Below are 17,087 nucleotides of genomic sequence, written 5' to 3' on the forward strand. Positions count from 1 at the left end.
GAAACGTCAGCTTTTTTACCCTTTACGGTGGCTAATTTCCGTTTTCAACTTAGTTGTTATCACTAAATTACCTGTTATACTCTCCCACCGACGCAGCACCACAGTTTCTTTAGAAACTTACCCCCTTTATTCATTGTTTTACTGGCTGCCTCGTAGAGTATTGGATTCACTCCAAGCGAGCATCCTGCCTTAAGGCCTCCCCCGTGAGCAAACAAAGAAAACTTTATCTTTGTCTAGTAAAGGAAAAAGAATACAAAGGCATATAAAGCCCGTGAACAGAAGTAGGTAATGTCTAGCGCAAGACAATATCTTTTTGCTACCCTGTGTAGCATTCGTTTTCTCCCCAACTGAGGAAAAAGGCGAACTAAAAAGCTTGTGAGACGCAGACAAAGAGAATCCGCACGGTAACCGACCAGCGTGCAGCTGTTTTGCTTAAACGCGACGAGTAGACTGAGGGCAGGCGAGTTGCTCTCTTTTACTGGCTGCCTCATGTGTGACTTTTATTTCGTTTCGAAGACACAAGTGTCAGAATAACTTACCGACTTCATAACGTCCTTCCTATTGTAGAAAAATTGTGCAGGTTGATTTTTCCAATGCAAATCAAATCCTAAACCGGTAATGACAGAACTAACGTGCTTATTGAGTAAGATGAAGAAAGAGATGAATATGTAACGGATGGTTTCAAAATAGTGAATTATTCCAGGTTGTAACACACGCACGTAATGTGTGACTGGGTACAAATCCTCTAAAAGTTAAATACAATTTCCATCTGACATAAACTAAGATAATCGAGCAATCAGACAACTGATTATTCTCCAATTTCCATGGAAATTCTCCACACACGCACATGGCTGTAACAGCTTTACATCATTCATGAGACAAAAACCGATTGAGAAAAATCTTTTTAACAAAAACTGTGGAAACGATTTCAAGACGTTTCAACTTCGACGTTGACGTAACGCCTTAATCCTCTTAGTAGGTAATACTCAGAGTAAAAAATAACTTTTTACGTAGCTACTCATGATAATTTCAAGACATCATATGAAAAAAAAACAGTAGTTTCAGCAGGATACCAAAGATCAAGCTCGTAAGAGCAGTTCAGACAAGCAGAAAGTCAACTTTTAAATCAAAGGAAAGTCATTGGTTCTTCCTGCTCTTAAGAGAAGACTCTTTACAAATATTTCATCAGTAGCTTACTGGTTACTGGTCTAAATATTAGCGTTTGTAGGTATCCGAAAACACTCTGGGATTCCAATGCTCACTGCCTTAGCTGAAAAATAAAAGAATCAGTTTAGGGAGGATAGTCGAGTTTCCATGAAATACTTTCTAGCACATGAAACGATGCATTGCATAACTAGATTGTTTTAAAACTAATAATATAAATGAAAAAAATACTTAGTTCTAATTGGTTAAGATAAATGCAGTTTTCAGGTAATTCAGCGCAAAGAAGTATAACAAACCAGACATTCTGATTGGTCAATAAACAAAGAAACTCACAGACAGCCAATCGAGTGCAAGCCTTTGATGTCGCAACATTTGGATACGCTGAAAATCTGCGATCAAAACAATAGCCGGCATCTTACAGCAGCTGAAAAACAGCTCCAACAACGAAAACACTGTAAAAAGCATTGCTCTTTGGTTGTCAGTTTGGAAAAAGTAGTGATCAGAGAAGGGAGCTGCCAGGGAAATAAAAAATTACGAGCCGACCCAGTTTAACGCTTAACTCGAGCGATTCTACGCCGAAACTATAAACAAACATGGTTAAACCTTGGAAACGACGATTCCATTTCATCGAAAGTGATTCGGACAGAGACTGAACAGTTCCTTGGACTGTTTAGCTGGAATTTGAGCTTTTTTGCGCCTTAAAGATGTCAAAATATCATTTTATGTTATTGCTTTGATCGTACGCGGTTGTTTTGACCGAACACACAATGTCACTTGCAGGGTTTGAATGGATTATTTTTACACTTGATGTGCGCGCTTTGCTTCTGTGTAATTATGATAGGCTATCTCTACTTTTTCATGTATATTATTAATACGTAATCACATGATTTTTCTCGTGCAATTTGGAATAAAGACCACAAATTGCACTCGCCCTACGGGCTCATGCAATTTTGTTAGTCTTTGAAAAAATTTACTTCTGCTTATTTATTCCAAATTGCACGAGAAAAATCATGTGATTACCTAAACAAATTTGCAGTTTTACTCCTATCATGTTTCCTAAAAAGAATGTTATCATCGTAAACGTGTCTACTTGGTTGTACTGCATCTCAATTTGCCAGAGCGAAAAATAAATTTGTAACCCAACTGAAAGGAAAATGATACGAAAGTATCAGTGCTCACACATAAGTAATAATTCTGATTTAATGTAACTTTGTATTGAACAGAATGTATAAACAGAGTATTTACTTACTGCAACTTCTAAATATCCTTGAAATCCAGGTTGACGTTATGACCAATGAGTACAAATGGTGCCCAGTAAATAACCTCCTTGAACTTTTCAATTTCCCTCATACACTTCACGGCCTAATTGAGAGCTTCATTTGCCTTCTTGCCTTTGGCAAGTGCATCGTAAAGGAAATTAATGAACTTTCGTCGTCAATCGCCCACAAGGTTACCACAACAGATCTAGCACCGGCATACAAAAGTGCACACGCCATGCAGACCACACCCTCGGCCATGACCTCCCCACGAGCAGTGTAACAGCAGCTAAGTACAACCAGACGTGCTCGCAACCCAGCTTCCATGACATCTTTCATCGTCAGTAGATAGTCTTTCTCTTGCGGCTGAGGGTTATCTCTTGCGGTGTTTGGCGCCAGGATAACTTCTCCAGTTTCCATTTTACCGTGCGCTGCAAAGCGAACTAACGCCACTGATGATATTTCTCCAGTGAGGGGGAAAACGTTGAGGATACGTCCGATCATCTCCACTTCTTTCCTTGCTCCTGGAGGTTGCAACAAACGTCTTCCCTGATAGATGATATCTTTGAAACATGGGTCGCCGACAAGCAATGCACCAGTCTTCATGTGAAAGTCAGCTGGACAATCATGAATTAGTTGCAAGGTCGTCAGAGAGGGAAGCATACAAATTCTGAAAGATTCACTTAGATATGATGAGTTGGAGTCCTGCAACGCTGGATAAGGTACAAGGCAAAATGGCCCCTCAGGAACGAATGTTATCTCATTGCCTTCGATCAGATCAGCAATAGGAGTAACGATGATGTTATGCAGCTTCTTTAAAGAACTTGATTAGGAGTGCCTCACATCAACTCGGATCACATCATTGGCCACTTCCTCTTCTGTCGGCGAGTCAAGCAGAGGATTTTCGATTCTAACAGTCTTTCTTGCACCGATCTCCTGAAAAGTAGTTTTGTTCAGTAGCTGGATGAAAAAATGCCAATTCATTCTCATACTTGTAATTGTCGACGTGTACCTCTCTCATATGGATATTATCTTCACTGAGGCAAACCCAGAAGTAAACGCATGGTTCATTAATAACTATGAAAACTGTGCTCAATGGAACATAACTCAGAGAAACGTACACTGTGCGTTAAAGAGTCTCCTGGCTGATATTTTGTGGCCATGAGATCTTTCAGAGCTTGAGCACGTCCTTCCTCTCCTTTCTCTTTGTTCGATTGAATAACGTGGAATTCTCGAAAATTGGGAAATTTCAGTCTGTTGGAATACAAATGGTAGTGAATTTTTTGATTTGCCCAATCGAAAAAATATCCCAAACAAATATTCTCACAACTTGTCTGATTGATATTGTATTGATATTGTAAGGAGAAATCCTGTCTTGGTCACTCATGTGAGATAAAGGGTTAGAGGTAAAGTCAGCAAAAGAGCCACAGGTCTAACCTTGCCTATGCTTATGTTAATTTCAGTAGCATCAGGTGATTAGGAGAATTGCTTACTCCCCTCTAGACAAGGTTCCACTCTCCCATATCCGATTACAATACTAATCTAAACAATAACAAAATTTTTGTAAAATTTAAAAAACGATCTCTGGCTAAAACTTTTAAAATACGAGCTTTCGGCTGTTTTCGCTACAGCCTTCAACGGGTAAAATGATAAAAAGGTAAGAAATACTAGGTGTGAAGTACAAAGTAAAAAATTGAAAATGCTGATAACTAAGAATGTTTGTTAAAAAGAATGTTGTATTGTCCGGGCAAAGGACAGGAATTGTTGTCCGCATTGGGAGTTAACTTGGAATGCCACGCTTCTAGTGTTTTTCTTGTTCTAAAACTGCCTTTGTCAATAATAGATGCATTATCAAAGTCTATTGCGTGACTATTGGCCAAGACGTGATTGGAAATTCTTGAGCCTTTTGCCGCGGTTTTCACATTTCTGAGGTGTTCTTTCTTTCTTGTGTTGAAGGCCCTGCCAGTCTCACCAATATAACACCATGAACAGTCACCACAAGGAATTTTATAAACAACATTTGTTTGCGATTCCAACGATGGTCGAAATTTTGGAGCCGGGAACTGTTGTTGGAGGGTGATGAGTGGTTTGTTCACCACTGTAATGTCGTGTTTTTTGAGGACACGAGTCAGAGGTTCTGTTACGCCTTTAATGTATGGAAGAGAGGCGAACGACTTGCGTGATTCGGACGCCTCGACCATCTTGAAAAATGTGCCAACAAGTTCCTCCGGGGACAACACTGTTGAGCGTCGGGTTTTTTTGGCCTGGATGTTTTTAATGAAATTCGATGGATAACCATTAGATTCAAGTGCTGAATAAACTCGATTTAGTTCTCGTTCTTTTCCTTCGGAGGAGTTGGGTAGCTTTAGGGCTCTGTGTAGAAGAGTTGCTGCTGTGCTGGCCTTGTGTTTATTATCATGGTGAGAATTGTAGTCTAGATATCTGTCCGTGTGCGTACGCTTTCTGTAAACATCGACAGCGATGGTGCCATTTCTACGGGTGACCAAAGTGTCGAGAAAGGAGATCTTATTGTCACTTTCAATTTCGATGGTGAAAGAGATGTTGGCGTCAATTGAATTTAATGTGTCATGGAAAGCTGGCACATTGTCTTTTTTGATGATGCAGAAGCTATCATCGACATAACGTTTCCAGATTTTAGGAGGGACGGATGAACTGTTAATCGCACTTTCCTCGATCTCTTCCATACAGAGATTGGCCACTACAGGGCTGACTGGACTGCCCATAGCGCATCCGTGTACTTGTTTATAGACTCTGTCATTGAACATAAAATAGTTGTTGGACAGGGTAAATTGGAGGAGTGATATTATGTCATTGATGTCCAAATTTTTTCTGGATGGAAGAGAGGCATCCTGTTCCAGTTTGATCTTGATGTAATCACATGCTTTGTCAACAGGGATCGCGGTGAACAGTGATACAACATCGAAGGAAACCAAGACTTCGTTCTCGTCGATCTTGATGTCAGATATTTCTTTGGAAAACTGTAAGGAATTGGCAACAGAGTATCCGTTACGATTTTGAATTGGAGATAGAATATCCGTTAGAAACTTGGACGTGTTGTAGAGGGCTGAGCCAATACAGGTGACAATGGGTCTCAGTGGGTTCCCTTCTTTGTGGTGTTTAACTGAGCCGCGGATCGCTGGTGGTGTGCCGTCGGTTGAGTGAAGTTTACGATAGGTTGGGTCATCAATCTTTTTTTGTCTCTTTAAGGAGAGTAACATGGCATTCAATTCGCGTTCAATCCGGCGGAAAGGTGATGTGGAAACTAGCTCATAGGTGGATCTGTCATTGAGCAAAGTCTCCATTTTGTTGTCGTAGTCTGATCTGTCCATGACGACAAAGCAGTTTCCCTTATCAGCTTTCATTATGACTCTAGATTGATCCTTCTTAAGATCGTTTAAAGCTTTTCTTTCTTCCTTAGAAATATTCTTATGCGCCGGCAGTCTTGCTCTATGTAGGATGGCAGCAGAACTAGTTCTAACAGCATCTTTAGAAATATCAGGAAGGTGACGAATAGCCGCTTCGATTTCAGACACAATGTTCTTGTGTGGAATGCTTGTGGGCGTCGGAGCGAATTTTGGACCTTTCTCTAGGAGAGATCGTTCTTCTGGTAAGAGTGGTTTGGTGGAAAGGTTCACAACCCAGTTGTTCTTGTCGATATCAGACTTTTGATAACCAGTGGATTTCATAGTAGCAAGTTTCTTGGTGTGTCTGGTGTTGGTGTTGTTGTTGAAAGATGTGGCTCTGTTCTTTAGGAATAGTAGCAAGGTCGCATAGGTGTCCTCATTGATTAGGGAGCACAGTTCACGCTTGGTGTTTTCGATGGCAGTCCTTGATGTTTTGATGTGCTCATGGCAGATGGTTATTCTTGCTCGTAGGCAGTGCTTGCTAGCGCGGTTCATTATTTGTTGGAAAACAGGATGGCTGCCTGGTGGTTTGAATCGCAGCGATTTAGGTACAAGTTGGTTATCCAATGCTTTGTGAGTGAAGTGTAGGTGACGATGATGTGCTTCAAGTTTGAAAGTTGTTTTCTCTAAGCGTCGAGCGAGCGAAAGGGCTTTCTGCTCAGCCTCTTGGCGTATACGTGAAAAGATAGAGGGGCCGCAGCCAGGATAAAACATCTTGTAAAATTTAAAAAACGATCTCTGGCTAAAACTTTTAAAATACGAGCTTTCGGCTGTTTGCGCTACAGCCTTCAACGGGTAAAATGATAAAAAGGTAAGAAATACTAGGTGTGAAGTACAAAGTAAAAAATTAAAAATGCTGATAACTAAGAATGTTTGTTAAAAAGAAGATGCTCCTGGCTGCGGCCCCTCTATCTTTTCACAATAACAAAATTCTCGAACGTGATTGGTTATCACCAGCCCGATTTGAGCATTAATAGGACAGTGTACGCGTCATGCTTGTAATTGGACAGTGTCATAGGACAGTTAAAGGGACAGTTAACACGTCATGCCTTTGTTAGTGGACAGAACGTGTCATGTGCGCGCGCTGTTGTCTCTCATTTAATTGTTGTTTTTACAGTTAGTAAAAGGACTTCGTGTCGTCCAATTTTGCCTGAGTCCAATTCGGTCTATAATCATACGAGTGATTAACAAAATCGGACGAGCGCGAAGCGGGAGTCCGATTTGTCAATCCCCAGTATGATTACAGACAATTTGACGACACGAGTTCCTGTTATCAATTAATCAAAACTATGACAAAATTTGAGAAAGAAATTAGGCATCGGTTGTACGTTTTCATAAAAATATCTACAGTCAACTCGGCGAAATGCGATACAACAGCGCGCGCTCATGACGCGTTCTGTCCACTAACAAAGGTATGACGTGTTAACTGTCCCTTTAACTGTCCTATTACACTGTCCAATTACAAGCATGACGCGTACACTGTCCCATTAGTGCTCAAATCGGGCTGGTGATAACCAATCACGTTCGAGAATTTTGTTATAGTTTTGATTAAGAGTAGATTAACCCGTGATTAACAAATCGGACTCCCGCTCCGCGGTCGTCCGTTTTTTTTAATCACTCGTGAGGGAAAAGCATCTTGACAATCAAATACACATGTACTCACATTTAGAGGCTGAGTTTTTTTTAATTTTTTCCCCAGTCTCTCAGCCAGTTCATCAATTTTCTCATGTTGTTCTTATCACCCTGCTGACCAATAATCTGCTTCACTGCACGAGGCCGACATTTGTCTACCCATAACACACTTGGTTCTCCTGCACAAAAACAAAATGACCTTTACTGTCAAAATCTTATGTAGATGAACCCTTTAATCCCTGAGACTGACTAACATCTAATTTCTCCTTTCAATATCAGCCCTGAATCAAACATTAAGGTCATGAGAATACAGCAAATGATCATCAACTGATGAACCTCTTGTTTGTTCAACAAATTCTCCTTGCCAGCACATTAGGAAATGCATAGAGAACAGTATGGAGAATATGCATACTGATGTTAGGGTGTAAAGGATTAAACAAAAACTATACTATATTAAAGTTCACACGGCAACCAGGTGGACAATCAGACATAGTTTGATGCTACACTGGTTTGCAGATTTAATGAATGTAACCGAAGAAGTTACAATTCATAGACCCTAACGTTTCGACACTCCTGTCTAGTGCCTTCATCAGGGTGATCTAAACGCTGCAACAAGAAGTCCTTATATATGATCACTAATTAGCGGCCTTTTTTCTGAAGAGGTGTAAATAGGCGTCAGGAAGCAGACCGCCATCGTCACGATTTAAAGGAGCGTGGGCGGAGTTAATGTGCCAAGCCTCCAAACAAAGGCGCTGGTGGTAACGCCGATTAGTGGTGATAATTTCAGAATTATCCCACCCAATCGTATGGTTGGTTAGGCAAGTATGCTCCGATAAAGCTGAATTTTCCATTTGTGAATTGTAACTTCTTCGGTTACATTCATTAAATCTGCAAACCAGTGTAGCATCAAACTATGCCAAAAACTATACTGTCTTGTAACTCAGTTTAAGTGACACAAACAAGTCTACAGGTGGAAAAACAGATACATGAACCAACAGATGAACTCAAAGGTGGAATTTAGGGTAAAACTGAGGTGTGGGTGAATGGACAGAGGGAAAGAGCAGAGTGAGTGACAGATAGAAAGACAGTAATTGGATGAATGTACACACACAAAAGAGCAGACAGACAGACAGACAGACAAATAGACAAACTGAGTGATACTGTAAATTTTGGCACCAAAAAGAGTTTCTAATGCTGATGTTTCAAGCTTAAGCCCTTCCTCAGAGCGGATGGCTTATGCTTGAAACATTAGCTTTAGAAAGTATTTTAGGAAAGCCAATCTAAATTATCAACTCAGTTGATAAAACCACATTATTTTGTTAATCTCCCCACTGATGCAGCACCACAGTTCATTCAAAAGCTAACCTCTTTTAGACAGACAGACAGACAGACAGACTGCTTGACAGATGATAGTGAAGAAAAATGGACAAACCCATAGAAAGATAAAAGTAGATGGAAGAAGGCAAATGAGGATGAACAAATTATGTTATCAGTTGCACACTAGTCTGTGGCTCCTATGAAATTTCATTGTTATCATCAATGAATTGTGTTAATTTATGCAAATTTGTGGCAAGTTTCCCTAGTGACTTTGCAGTAAGCCGTACCTCTGATTTGTTATAAACATTTAGGGAAAAAGGTGCAGCTGATATGTTGGTGTTCATGGTGCTTTTTTATTTCTTTTCCTGTTTTGAGCTGTGCATTACAATGTACCTTAGAAAGTTTACTCTCTCCAAGATTCTGTCCCACCATGACATAACTTGTTTTCTTGCTCACTGATTGGGTAACTTTTCCACCACATCTTTGAATCAAATCAGCAGCCTCCTGACTCTCTCAATACTTTCCAAGATTCCCTTAATAACAACTTTCAGTTCATCCCAACAGTTTTCCGCTCTCTAAAAATTAAATTATCAAGTGAAAGCATGATTAGAAGGTGCAGAAAAATAATTAATTCTTCCCTTGAACACCTGTTAATACTGAACAAACTGAAAAGTTATAAATGGCGAAAAAGTAAAAAACCTCTGAGGATACACCATAAACATTTAGGATCAATGTCAGTATCTAAACATCTGCTCACCTACCCCTCCCCTAACCCAACAACAGTCAACTGATGACAGTTAATGTTGGATTAAGGGAGGAGTAGGTGTGTAGTTTCTCAGATACTGATATTGATCCAACATCTGTAAAACAACTGAGAGTAAAAGGATAAAATATAATTTTTTTAAAACCTTCAACTCCCATGAGTGACCAAGACAGAATTTCTCCTTACAATATAGATATAATATAATGCAGACAAGAAATGAGCATAAATACAAATATCATTCTTGGGATCATCAGTTGATCTAAGACCAAATTCTCTCAACCAATGTCACAAGAATTGTACAGCAGACAGTAAGGAGAATCACTATAGAGATCTTGAGAGTAAAAGGCTCAATCAACGCATACATTTTGCAATTTTTGTTTTCTGTAAACTGTATCTGCAGATTTTCCAAACCAGCCTTAATTCTAATAATCTTCATTTCCCTTTGTCTTGCATCTTTCATTAAAAATTTATTTGAAATGATGGAAAACAAACCACAAAGAGCTTTGAGAGACAATAATTTAACTACCAGAATTAATTAACATGTAACTTCTCCCTAGAATATCCATACATTATCAGCAAACAGGTGCTGTGAACACTAAAACTTATCAGGTACATGTAGTTGTTATAATTGTGTGATTGACACTTCCCAATATGGTCATGCTAGGTGCTTCAATGATTGGTTCTTGAATGTGAGGGAATTGGTAGAAATGAAGCTTGAAAATAAACCTTTTAATAATGATGTAATAAGAAATTCTCATTATTAATTTACAGGAAAACATCTCACAGCAACAGGGGAGAATTAACAATCAGATCTTGGACTTTGAAACCTACCTGAAGGATTTCCTTTGAACCAAGTGTCCTAGGACCATCTCTTGCCATACAACTATGGTAGCCTGATTTTTTCTTTTCCAATCAGGGTGGAACTTCAACCACTTTCTCTGATTTTCACACCTTTGTTCCTTTGATTGGAGTTTCCTCACAGACATCTTTTCTATCCTTTTTTGGAGTAACAGTTTTCTTTGGACTTGGTTTTGAGTCTCTAACTGGAGTTTCTGGAACTGTAGCAGCTTTGGTGGCCAGTTTGCCAACAGGAGTTGTCTTTGGTACTTCCTAAAATGCCCATGGATAAAATTTGAAGTGAACAAAAGTTGCATGTATATCAAACATTCTAACAACTGAGAGTTGTCTAGTTTAGGCAAGAGTTGTCCCAAATAGGAATGTTGATGGTGAAAGACACTGCTGCTTTAAATAGTGGAGACAAAGAGGCAACATCTTCCCGGAATGTCAAAGTTAAAGTCACCAAGAATGTAACTGAAAGTTCTGTCACTATTGTTACTGTTTTTAGCATAAATTCTAGGTCAACAGTAATTGTAGTATTTTGAGTAGTGTTAGTATTGTAAGTAATGTTTTGTTGCAAGTATTGTTAGTAATGTGCATCTGAGTAAAACCCATCTACTTTCATAGTAGGACAGGTTAATGTATATGCAACATGCACATGTACCACCAGTTCACAAGTTTGAGTAAGCTTTTGGATCCTATACAGAGCCAAATTTAGTCATAAAATGTTACTGTTTCATCTACAAGTACCTTATTCAAGTGCTTGATAACACTTACCATACACATGCAATCATATCAGATCCAATCCATTCTAGTACCAGGGTAGCAGGTTAATGCATTGATGGTAATGATTAATTTTGCAACAATAAAGTATGGTAATCAAAAGGCTTACAAACCTTTTTCTTCTCAGGGGAAGGCTTTTTAACCTCAGACTTTGATTCTGAGAAGTTTTCCTTTCTTTTCTTTGATGGTTGCTCTGTTGCGTGATGGTGAACATTCCCATTTTCTCTTCCTTCTTTTTCTCTCCCATTTCTATACTTTTCTTTTCTATTGACTCTGGAGTCTTCATTTTCTTCAGACTTGTCAGATCTTTGTGGGAAATGAAAAAGGATAAAAAATTATTGACTTGCTCTACAAGGAATTAAGGAATGATCATTAACTGGGTTGAGCTCTGGATCGAGCTTAAAATTTGCACTCTTAAGATTGATCAATTTTCTAATTTCTCATAACAATACCAATTCACAGTCAAACAGCAATGTAATATCATAGGAAGGAAAATCCTCAGTCAAGAGGATATTTATTGATTGAACAACATATTCTCAAAGATATTTTCATAACACTTGTGTGACAGACAGTGAAGAGAGTTGATTTAGATATCTTAAGAGCAAAAGAACTTATCCCTTTCAGGGACCCCATGGTGTTGATTTTGCCAAAACTATTCTCCAACATCTCCTCTCCCCATCCACAAAGTATCTTGAATATGATTACATAATGCATGACTCAAACATTGGTCATTATACCCATTAATTTTGTGGCATGGTATGTGTGAACCGTAGTCCATTCTGATATAACTACTGTATAAGAGATTGGCAGAGGGTTTACAAGGAATACATGATGAAGCCCAAAATTAACATATGACGCATGAATTTTATAGAAAGGCAAGGTATGGTGAGGTTTAAAGTTTTCCTTGTTAAATGCATGATGCCTGAATTTTTCTTTACAAAAAAAATAATGGGTGAAAAAAGTGTAGTTAGTTATTCACCTGTTTTCTCTTTTGGTAAAAATTTAATGTTTTCCTGGATTCCCTTTCAACTTGAGTAGGACCAAAGAAATCAGGTGCAGAAGTTGTTTTTTTTCCCTTTAGGTTTGACTGATATACATGTACATTTCCTAAGATACTGACAGGGAGAAGTTATTTAACAAACAAGAGGTTAGTTGGTGATCATTTCCTTTATTCTTGTGCCCTTAACCTTGACACCTGTGTGTAACATGTGCCTATCCAAAAGTTGAAATTTTGGAGAAACTGGAAAAGCAAACACAATGTGCAGTAAATTTTTATGAATCATCTTTCACCAAAAAGAAGCTCCAGTGAAAGAAGACCATTTAAATAACCTACTTTCAACAAAAAAAGCAATGCATGTTAATGTTTGATTCAGGGGGAATATTGTAAAGAGAAATTAGATGCTGGTCACTCTTCACAGTCAAAAGGTTAAATGTATTAGCATAAGAGCAGTGTCCTATGACAGATCTAACATTCTCAATGCCTGATGGAAGAGAGCAAAAAAACAAACAAACAGACAAAAAATAAAATTTAGTTGGATAATTTTAGAAGACGCCAGATGCTTCTCCAGAGCAATATCTTATGTTCTAAATGAACACCATGGTCTGGTACTGAAATGTCAAATATAATGAAAGAGAATGATGAAAGATACCTCTCTTTAACTTGCTGGACCTCTTTAGAAGCTACATTGTCTGTCTGTTAGGCAAACGTTTTTAATTTCCTGGGCACAACTTCTTCCTCATCTGTAGGAACAACATCAAAGTATAACTTAAGTGCTGTAATATTCAGATCCTATTTAGGGCAGACTGGTCTAATGGTAAGTGTGCTCAAGCCTGGATAAAGAGAGTGGCTTTGTTTCCTTTTGCAAGCTAATACATGTACATAAGCAAGGTTAAAGGTCACCTGACGTAAAAAAAAAAACAAAACAAAAAAAAAAACGCATCTTACCCCAAGCTCACCTCACACTGAATATTTTCCTATCCAGCCCTCTCACTTCATAAATAAGGAGAGTCCCCTGAACTCTTTTGTAGAACTCAGTCACATAAAAATATATATCCATATTCTCCATACTGTTCTCTATGCATTTTTTATGGTGCTGACAAGGAGAATTTGTTTAATAATCAAGAGCTTTTATAGTTGGTGATCAATTCCTTGACACTTGAAATTAGGGTCAAAGAGTTTAACTACAACTGTATAAAATGGAACCAAACTCAAGAAAAAATTCGCATACCTCAGTTTTGAGGATCTTCATCAGAATCTAACAGAGATGTAAGACTAATTCAGAAATGAGGTCAGGATATAATTGTGATGTCATACATATAATTATAGTATGTACAACTGCTGAACTTACATTAAAGCCATTCAGACAAATACAGAGGTGTAACTGTATGTGTAGAGCCTCAAAATCTCTGCATGTTCTCCACAAAACATTACCTGAGTCAATAATGTTTTTTACTTTCTTCTTTCTCTTCTGATTTTCTTTTGGTTTTTGCTTCTGGGTAATGTCATCATCTTCACTGCTTGATAAACTCTGCCCAGAAAATTAACAATTACATATTTTTATTTGCACAAATGTGAAATAAATTCATTTCTTTGGACCTAACAATAACAACTGGATAAGATCAAGGGGGGGGGGGGGAGGGGGGTGTTGTTCCTTGGAGCACAACTTTCTTACACAACATCTTTTTTCTACCAGCTCAAAAAATCAAGGGAAGATGCCAAGCTTGTGAAAAAAAATTTAATAGTCTGGTTTAGGTGAAGTCTCAAGGTTTCTTTATCAATCACCTTTCAAGTTAATCAACAATTTTATTTTCCCTTCAGTCTGAGTAAATGAAAGATTAACTACATGTAGTACTTGTCAAAATCATTAAATACTCACAAGTATTGCATACTGCAACTGCTCTGCATACTTAGGAAGCTGCAGTTTGAACAAATTTGTAGGGAATGCTAATGTCCAAGATATTTCTAACTTGAGTGAAATTTAGGTGGCAGTGTATCACATCATGCTGTTTAACCCTTAAACTCCCAGATGTGATTAACATGTAACTTCTAAGAACAAATTCCTATAACAAATGTACAAGGAAATTTGTAGCAACTAGAAGGGAGAATTAGCAAACAGATCTTAGAAGGTAAAGGATGAATACAAAAACTTCATTTTACAACCCTGTTTAGGATAAAAAAGAAAAAGGCAAAACATTGTAACTTATCAGCCTCACTCAGCTACCCTGACATACTCAGACTATTGAAAATTATACCTACAAAGTTAGTTAACACACAGTACCACACCATTTCTCATATTCCAGTCCAGAAAGATACCTCTGGTTAGATAAAATAATATGTAGTGGAATGAAACTCTTGGTTAAAACATGTTGTAAAATTTACCTTACCATGTGCTAAATAAAAGATTCATGACAAAGGAAATTTTACCATGTATGGCAATAAATACCAATTTTGGCGAAATAAGGTGTCCCCCCCCCTTCCCCCAGAGAAGATAGATGGGAATGTGAATTGGACCCGTGTATATGTAGATACACATGATGATCGATTCAGTCAGACAGGGGCTGTGATATGGGCAGATCTTTATTCCGTCACCTCTGAAGTCGAATTCCCTGATAACACAAATATCTTTCTCTCTCAAATGCTACATTATCCATTACTTACCTTGGTTTTCGTTCGGCTCTTTCCTACATCTTGTTTCGATAAAGACTTCACTCTGGAATCTTTCCCGTGCTAATTTTCTACTTTCGAAGCGCCTTGCTTCGCTGTCTTTCCAGTAGGGCTGAAGAACGATCGAATATCCTGTAGAAAAATATGTAATTATAATTGAAACACCGGTTAAAAGACTACCACTGAGAACGAAAACGACTAACAAACCATTTTAGTATATTGATGTGTTCACATCACTCTTCGACATTTCGCGCCATCTTTGAAAATCTCCTGTACTTCAGTCAGCGGTCACCAAACTAGCTAGCTTCCAGACTCCTGCTATTTCTCTTCCGCTAATTTTCCGAGAGAGGCAATAGGTCAGAAGATAACCATAATCTAATGCGAGTTCGCCGAACCAAATAGAGTTCCTCTTATAAAAGGAGCTGTCAGACGAGGGAGGTTGAATCACATGCAGTTGACTCAATGGATTGCTTTGAAAATGGCAAATAGATCCGCGGAGGACACTTCTCAGGAGTACGTACTCTGTTGTTGATGTCGATATTTTCACGAATGCGCTGTAGATTCATGCAAGCTTGTTCTGCGATTTGGTTTCTTGTGGTTTGTTTCGTTGCACTGTAGTCTCTTCGAGGTGTATTGATTGTTTACTGAAAAATATTCAAATTACGGCGTGAAATTTGCAAGCCTCACATTCTGTGAGGCTGCAGCTGTGCAATTTTAGGTTGTGTCCTCGTGTACCGGTACACAAAGGAAGGAAACATTAACGAACTGCGTCATAACTCCATATATGGTTATGAAAACAAAAGGAATTCCCTCGTGTACCGGTACACCAGGACAGCCCCCAATTACAAAGTGTCAAGCATCGATGTTCTTAGTCGATGAAAAATTTGATTGCGTGACATGACACCTTCCCTGAAAAATATCGCGTGACTAAAGTTGTTTTGCAGCATGCTTCTGATTGAAAAATAAAAAAATAAAAAAAATTAAAAAAAAGCTTTCGTTGAGGTTTCAGCAATAATAATGGTTTTTGTGTTATCATTTGTGTGATTTGTGGACTAAACTGTCCTATTCATCCTTGAGGGGCCAGGGCATTGGAATTTTCAGTTTTTTTTAGATTGGTTTTTGTGCCAAAACATTTCGGTTTTTTGGGATTCGGTGTTCACTGAGGTTTACGGATTTTCTGTCTTTTAGCATTTGGTTTCCGATTTTCGTCAAAAATACTTGTCTACTGAGCTTCGGATTTGATCTCCAATGTGGTTTTCGGATTTTTCGATTTGGATTCCGGTTTCTCTTCCATCCCGATAAGCGGCCATTATGCGCCTCCACTGATCTCGAATAGCCGCAAAACCTCTGTATGCTCCACTTGTCAACACTGTATGGGATCGATTAGGGTTTTGAGAACTGAGATGTGAACATTTATAGGTTTTGACGGTTTTGCATGCGGTTTTCGGTTTTGATCGAATTTTTTTGCAGTTTTGATACTTTTGCTTGAATTTATTTTAGCAAATTGCAACTGAGTTGAGTAAATCAACTCAGTTGCCATGGGGCAGAATTAGTTTATGAAAAAAATTAAATACAGATAAATGGAATTTAATATATTTAACGACTAGGAGCAATTATGGTTAGTAGCATTTCAAGTATTCGGTTCGCGTTTGAGCTAGCTGTTAGCGTCTGTGCAGCATTTGTTGCATTCTACAGAGTTAAATACAGCAGTGCTGTGATCATTGGGGCCCTGGGGCCGTCCTCGTTTAGCGGTATACCTTATCAGTGCATGCATTATTCTACCATGTGCCTGTGTGGTGTTCGCTGTTCTATAGCGTGGCATTGTTTTTCTTGAGGGTAGCGATTCTTGGTATTTCCTTCTCCCCAACCCTAACTGCCAGGTTTATTTCTATTTATTTGTTTTATTCATTCATTCGTCTATTTATTTATGTTTTCCTCCACTGAGCCATCTGTCTTTAGTGTGATGGGTGCTCAGAGGGGGCTTGGAAAAAGATTGGGTAGGCCAGTCGGGTGTTCTAGCGCCATGGGGTGTGGTTGCAGCTCCTGGGCCCATTGGGCACCTAACCTCCATTTGCGATAGGGGAGTGAACTTGATATTGAGTTATTTATTTATGTATTTATTTGGAATATTTATGCAGGCTGGCTCAGTTCGGCTTTAAAGTAAGTTTAAATGTGGGCCTCCATAAATAAAAACAAGGCCAGATGACCACACTGGGAGCCACATTCTTTACTCTTTGTTGAAGTCT

At 38.6% G+C, this 17,087-nt stretch overlaps 2 protein-coding genes and 1 long non-coding RNA gene across 9 annotated transcripts in view; all 3 read right to left on the reverse strand.

Moving 5' to 3' along the window:
* Positions 1 to 17,087, reverse strand: part of LOC149051372 (replication factor C subunit 1-like) — a 106,458-nt gene that overhangs the window by 60,491 nt on the left and 28,880 nt on the right. The gene's annotated exons all lie outside the window — the stretch shown is intronic.
* LOC149051377 (uncharacterized) lies at positions 474 to 10,689 on the reverse strand. Of its 2 annotated transcripts, none has more exons than XR_016180974.1 (5): positions 10,389 to 10,689; positions 9,188 to 9,369; positions 7,509 to 7,656; positions 2,414 to 3,674; positions 474 to 1,270 (listed from the first exon to the last, which is right to left on the reverse strand). It is a non-coding gene; the product is annotated as an uncharacterized LOC149051377 (long non-coding RNA). The 2 variants fall into 2 exon arrangements; XR_016180980.1 differs by having other exon boundaries at positions 2,414 to 3,356; positions 10,389 to 10,688.
* LOC149051378 (uncharacterized) lies at positions 4,130 to 5,509 on the reverse strand. Its single transcript, XM_089199721.1, has one exon. The coding sequence runs from the start codon at positions 5,204 to 5,206 to the stop codon at positions 4,130 to 4,132; it is 1,077 nt and encodes a 358-aa protein (XP_089055847.1). The 5' UTR covers positions 5,207 to 5,509.

The sequence above is a fragment of the Pocillopora damicornis genome, chromosome 1 (genome assembly GCF_964200805.1).
Source record: "Pocillopora damicornis chromosome 1, jaPocDami1.2, whole genome shotgun sequence".
NCBI lineage: Eukaryota > Metazoa > Cnidaria > Anthozoa > Scleractinia > Pocilloporidae > Pocillopora > Pocillopora damicornis.

Bases quoted from the DNA above. Each gene is read 5' to 3' on its own strand.
- LOC149051378 (XM_089199721.1), bottom strand. From the start codon at position 5,206: ATGTTCAATGACAGAGTCTATAAACAAGTACACGGATGCGCTATGGGC.